Genomic DNA, 6,313 nt, shown 5'->3' on the forward strand with positions numbered 1-6,313 from the left:
TGGAGGATGGGGAGAGGCAACACACAGCCACCTACCACTAACCCCAGAATCTGCGGCCCCACCTGCACTTGCACCCCCTCCCAGTTCCCTTCCTCCAGACTGCGCCCACCCTACCATCCAGGGAGCAGACCAGGCAACAATAACTCCTCGAAAAATCTGCCGCCCCTTCCTCTCCCCTTTCCCTCCTCCTGAAGTTGCTTGGGCTCATGACCGAGGCCTACTCTCCACTGCAGGGAGTCATCTTTTTTTCATGCAGATTTTTAAAATGTCGATCACGCATTTTAGTGAAATGCAGTCCGCTTTTAAAAATGCTATTCATGTCTTTCTCCAACTTAAAACCCTCCCGTGGCACCCCACTGCCCTTGGGAAGAAGTCCTGAGCTGCCTCGCCCAACTTTCAAGGCCTCTGGCACCCTAGCCATCCCATCCCTGTACCTGTTCAAATCGTTCTTCTAACCCTCAGGGCCTTTGCACATGTTCTCTCCCCTCCCTGCTAGGCCCTTCCCTACGCCATGTCAGAGTTTTATTTGACCTTGAAAATCTAGCGAATGCTCTCTTCCTTCCAGAACAGCGGTTCTCAACTTGTGAGTCGCGACCCCTTTGGGGGTCGAACGACCCTTTCACAGGGGTCGCCTAAGACTATCGGAAAACACATATATAATTACCTATTGTTTTGTGATTAATCACTATGCTTTAATTATGTTCAATTTGTAACAATGAAATTGGGGGTCACCACAACATGAGGAACTGTATTAAAGGGTCGCGGCATTAGGAAGGTTGAGAACCACTGTTCTAGAAAGCTGGTCCTGCTGGATGCAGTCAGCCAACTAAAGGGGCCTGGAACTGTTGGCATCCTGGTCTACTGTGAGCCCTGAGGTTAGGGGTGGGGTCTAACCCAGCCTGAGTGTCCATCCCCCAGCATGGGGGGTGCCCGGGGCACACACTCACAGACAAAGCCATCAGGGACCTCCTCACAGGTGGCAGGCGGGAGGCAGGGCTGGCCGGGACACCACAGCTGCTGGGCACACGTGGGCCCTGTGAAGTTGGCAGGGCAGGTGCAGTGGAAGTCATTCCAGGTGACCAGGCAAGTCCCACCGTTGAGACAGGGGTTGGGCTGCAGGAGAATCGGGACAGGGATTGGCTCAGGCCCGCAGTAGCATAACCGTCCCTGCACTGGTTCTTAATTGAGCACCTACTACAGACGCATTACCTCCTCAAACAAATGGAGTGGAAGTCACTAGCTCCACTTTACAGATGCGGAAACTGAGGCTCAGAGAGGAGAAGCCATTTGCCTGAGTCACCCAGCCAGTAAGTAGAGGGGCCAGAGTTCACACCCAGGCTATTCTGATTCCAGGGCTGGTCTTTGTTCCTGAGCCAAGTGGGTCCCTGTGTCCCCACACAGTTCCTGCCCAGAGGCTGAGAGAGCCCTGGCCTGGGTCAGGGTGTCGGTCTCAGAAAAGGACCAGAGGGCCAGAGCCGCTGGGCCAGGAGGAGCTGAATGAGAGCCCTTCACTGCCCTTCTCTAACCGTGGCACCTTGGGCAGAGTGCCTTCCTCACCAGGAGAAAGACGTGCTGACCCAGAGGTGCAGAGCAAAGAAGGGCCCCACCCCTTTGCCAGAGCACTCACCCTGCACATGTCCTCAGAGACGCAGCCCGCGGTGAGGTTCCAGGCCTGCCTGCTGCCCAGCTCGCGGGGCTGGCTTGCGTTCCCCAGCGGCAGCGGAAAGAAGGGGAGGTGGAGGCCATTGAGTCGCAGGTCCTGGAGGCAGCCGCGGAAGGGCCCACCCCAAGGCTGGGCGTCCGCAGGGAGGCGTCTCCCACCCACGTGCACCTGCAGCCCCGAGCCCTGCAGCTGCTCAGACCCGAAGCTGAGTGTCACCAGGCGGCGAAGCCCATCGTCCCAGGGTCCGGGCAGCACCAGAGCAGGACCGCCCGGCACATCGGCCCGGATCTGGCCCTTGCTCAGGAACACTGTCAGGACAGCTGCCGAATCGTCGGCAAGTTGGAGCAGCAGGCCAGCAGGTTCCCGAGTGCGGAGGAGGAAGGACACCGTGAGGTTGGGGCCTGGCAGCTGAGGGACCGGGAAGGATGCAGAACTCAGGGCGCCTCCCAAGCCAAATGTGGCTGCAGGAACCTCTGCAGGGGGGAGAGGGGCCAGGCATGAGGCGTGTGGGCTGGGGGAAGGCCCGGCCTCTGCCCTGGGGCCCTCCTGGCTCGCTCCTCACCATCAGCACATGTGGGTCCACTGTAGGGCCGGGGGCAGTCGCAATGGAAGTGAGTCCACAGGTCCACGCAGGCCCCTCCGTGGGCACAGGACAGAGGCTGACACTGCTCATGGCGCTTGCAGCCTAGGAGGACGTTCTCCCCAAGATCTTCAGGCAGCAAGAGGTGCCCATCCACATGGACGTCCTGTAGGCAGCCTGCAAAGTCTGCGCCACCCAGCTGGACAGAGCGGAACCCGGCAGGCGGCGTGGCCGGGGAGGCTGCAGGAGCCTGGGGCACAGAGCTGGAGGCCACGCAGAGCTGGGCAGGACAGCCCTCATGCCAGAGCCGCAGCTCCAGGACCTCGAGGCGGAGTGTCACCTCCACTCGGTGCCAGTGGCCATCATTTAGGGCCAGGTCTGGCAGCCTCAGGACTAGAACGGCATTGCCGTGGCTCCAGAGTGTGGCCTGAAGTGTGGCTGCCGCCAGTGCCAGCTCCAGCTCCAAGCTGTACTGGGTATCAGTGCGAGTGGCCAAGGCACCAGCAGGTAGGGTGGTGCGAAACCTCAGTGCCAGACCCAGGGGCCCACCGGCTGGTACTGATACCCGCACAGGGTTCCCAGCTACCATGGAGAAGGTGGTATTCTGGCCACAAGCAGGTCCGTGGGTACCAGGTGGGCAGCGGCAGACATAACCGTGGACTCCAGACTCAAAGGTAGGGATGCAGGTCGCAGCCAGTGGGCAAGTGTGGCCCTGGCAGCCAGTGAGCTGCACAGAACAGTCATGCCCACCCCAGTCCTCCAGGCACCGGCAGGTGTAGCCTGCCGTGATGTCATCACAGGTCCCCCCGTGGAGGCAAGGCTCCGACCGGCATTCGTCCACTTCCTCCTGACACGTCAGGCCTTCGGGAGAGACCAGGCCAAGGCTCAGCACCCAAGGCCAGAACCACAGTCTGGACCCAGCGCTTCCCAGCTTGGTGGGACCGGGACCTCAGTACCTATCAACCAAACTGATTCCCAATTTCCAAAGGGTTTTTCGTGGCCCCCTGAGGTCCCCGGAGGCTGGAACCCGGGATACCCCTTTCTCTCCACACCCTGCAGATTCAATCCCCTAAATACTCTCCAATCTGCCACCCACCCCTCCTGCCTCACCTGCTTGACTGCAAAACCCCTCCGCCATCCATCTCCACAAGCAGCCAGGGGTCTGGTTCTAAAGATCACCCTCCAGGTTCCTCTGCTGCCGAAGGTCCAATCACTCACCCTGGCCTTCAAGCTTCCTCTTGGGCTGGGCACGACTGGGCACTCAAGGCTCAACCCTGCTCCCTACACACCTTGAACTGCCTGTTCCTCTGAGCTTTTCCTGAGGTGGGCATGCATCTGTGGCACTCCTGGTAGCCCCCAGGCTCTAACCTCCCGAGGGGCCCACACAAGCTGTGAAGGGACCACCTCACCCTCCTTCCCAGAGCTCCCATGCAGGTGCTCTGGCCCCAGCGTAGGTCAAGAGGCCACAGCCCAACCCTAGTGCAGCCCGAGACTCCACAAAACCACCAAGGCTAGCCCTGCCCCAATATCCCAGCTGGAGGGACACAGGCCCAAAGAAGCCACCAGGCTTTGAATCCTGGCCCGGTCAGCACAGAAGCAGCACAGTCTCCTTCTGAGGACAGCTAGCTCCACCTCCCCTGCCCAGAGCCACCCTTCTCCATACCTGCCAGGAGCCACAGGCCGCCCAGGAAGGTCCTCAGGGCCCACAGCCCCATCGCATTTCCCCGGATGTGTGAGAGTGCTGGGCAGCCGCCGAAGCTGGGGAGCAGCGCTCCCGCCTGGTCTGGCTGCCTCCTTCAGACCCCGCTCCGGAATGCCAGGCACTGGCCTCCCCCACGCCAGCATGAACCAGAGGGAGGACGGGGTGGACGGTGGCCAGGAGCCCAGCCCCACAGCCGGGATTCCCCCTCCTGGTCTCTGACCTTAGAGATCTGACCTCGCCGGCCCCCATCAGCTGAGCTCAGCTTCTGCTGACGGTGGGGAACCTGAGGGGGTGACACTCCCTCTCTGAAGGCTCCAAGGCCTCCTCTAGAAGGTGGGGACTTAAACCCCCACTTCATGGGGCGGTGGTCAGGGGTAACAAATACACAGAGAATGCTCGTCAAAGCTGCCTTGGTGGACCCACTGTGTGCCAGGCACCCAGGAGGCAGGACTCGGGGACTGCAGCCCACAGGGTGGGGCGCCCAGGGGAGTTGGCCACCCAAGGGTGGAGGCACTGAGCCCCAGGGCCTTTGAGTGGATGAAGGGTAGAGGCGACGGTGTGATCACCACCTCCTTCCCCTGGGCGGGGGAGCCTGTGCGGAGGAGCCCTGCCAGGGAGAGGAGGCAGTGAGCCTAGGCAGGAATGTGGGCCGTGCGGGGGAAGTGCCACAGGCATTCCAGAGGGGCAGGGACATGCGGTGAGTGAGGAGTTCTTTGGGTTCACCAGTGTCCGTGTGGGAGGGTGTCTGTGTGTCTGTGCATCTGCTGCACCGAGGCAGGGAGAGGCTACTGTACCCCCAACCCCTGCCCAACAGGCCCCAGCTCCCCCAAGGTCAAGCTCATCCTTCTCCAGACACTGGCTCCAGCTCCCCGTAACCACCCCCTTCTCCCTCCCCTGTCCTGGCCCAAGGGCCTCTGCCCAGCCCTCTGATGTCAGGTGCCTGGGGTTCTCTGCCCATCGCCCACTCTCCCCCACAACCTCGGCCACTCGTGGCCCCGGCTGTCAGGGTGACACTTCTGACCCTCAGTGTCTGACTCCAGCCCAGGCCTCAGCCCTGGGCCCCAGATCCCTGTCCAACAGCCCCCACCCAGGCTCCTCCTGGGGGTGCCCCTCCGACAGACTCAGTGTGGACAAAGCTGCACTCACCGTCCTCCACCCAGGGTTACATGTAGCCGCATCCCTGACACCTTCCACTCGCACCTGGATAACCCTCAGGACCTGCCGGTGCCCTCCTAAACGTTTCTCAGCCTGTTTATTCCCTGCATTCCCACCTCCAAAGCCCAGGTCCCAGCTCGGCCCCAACTTGAATGACACCTAGGCCACTATACCCACCTCCTCTCTAATTCCCTCTCCCCATCAACCCAGCCTCCACACATCAGCCAGGGGACCCTTCCCACCCCAGACCCACCAGCTCTGATCTTGCCCTGCCCCAGTGCCCACCCCACCCCCAAGCACCTGTGTAGCCACTTGGACAGTGACACCGAAAGCCGTTGGGCAGGTCTTGGCAGCTGCCTCCACCGAGGCATGGCCGGGAGGCACACTCGTCCACGTCCACGCTGCAGTCGTCCCCTGCAAGAGGCCCAGCCGTGTTCCCACCTGTGCCCTCAGAGCCAGTCTGGACCTGGAAGGGCCCACGTTATAGCTAGAGAGGCTGAGGCCCAAAGAGAGGAGCATGAACCCACCCCCATCCCTCCGGGTGCATCTGAGCACCGGCGGACCTTCTGCCCTGGAAAGGGGTAGGGAGCTCACCCTCAAAGCCGGGAGGGCAGCGGCACAGGAAGCCGGCAGCATGGCGGAAGCTGAAGGCACCAGGGAGGGCAGCCTGGGCGCCCCCGTAGAGGGCCGGGTCGGAGCGCTGCAGGCAGGGGCCCCCGTGCTGGCAGGGGCCTGCCGCACACTCGTCCTCGTCCACCTCACACAGCTCGCCGCTGTAGCCTGGGGACACACACACGTGGACATCAGGTCACAGGGAGTCCTCCGGCTGCAGCACCCTCCCCCCTCAGGCGCCAGCCCAGACCAAGGTGAGGTTAGGGTAACGGCTCAGAATGTGGTCAGGCATGTTGAGAGAGTGACACATCAAAGGGGGTAGGAACGACTCTGGCAGCCTCAGTCAGCTCACAGCATCTTCCTGGCATTACCATGAGAAGTGAGCACCTTGCACGTGCCAGGCCGTGGGCCCAGGCCTCGTGGTCATTACACCTTTACTCTCCTCGGAACTACCCTGGGAGCAGGTGCTATGATTGGGCCCATTTTGCAGATCAGAAGCCTGAGGCTTGGAGAAGTTGCCATCACGTGCGCGAGCACAGCGAGGTCCACTGAGGGCGCGTGCGCATCGGTGCACGCTTTCTCCGCCCCAGGCCGCGCCCCG

General features: G+C 61.8%; 1 protein-coding gene across 1 annotated transcript in view; it reads right to left on the bottom strand.

Annotated features, from left to right (window-relative positions):
* CRB2 (crumbs family member 2) overlaps positions 1-6,313 on the bottom strand; it is a 24,016-nt gene that overhangs the window by 6,968 nt on the left and 10,735 nt on the right. The window contains exons 3-7 of the mRNA XM_015567138.1: positions 5,695-5,880; positions 5,401-5,514; positions 2,226-3,104; positions 1,628-2,136; positions 944-1,113 (exon numbers count right to left, since the gene is read on the bottom strand). Of these exons, the coding sequence (XP_015422624.1) occupies positions 944-1,113; positions 1,628-2,136; positions 2,226-3,104; positions 5,401-5,514; positions 5,695-5,880 (1,858 nt within the window). The remainder of the gene's footprint in view (positions 1-943; positions 1,114-1,627; positions 2,137-2,225; positions 3,105-5,400; positions 5,515-5,694; positions 5,881-6,313) is intronic.

The sequence above is a fragment of the Myotis davidii genome, unplaced genomic scaffold (assembly GCF_000327345.1).
Source record: "Myotis davidii unplaced genomic scaffold, ASM32734v1 scaffold142, whole genome shotgun sequence".
Classification (NCBI taxonomy): Eukaryota; Metazoa; Chordata; class Mammalia; order Chiroptera; family Vespertilionidae; genus Myotis; species Myotis davidii.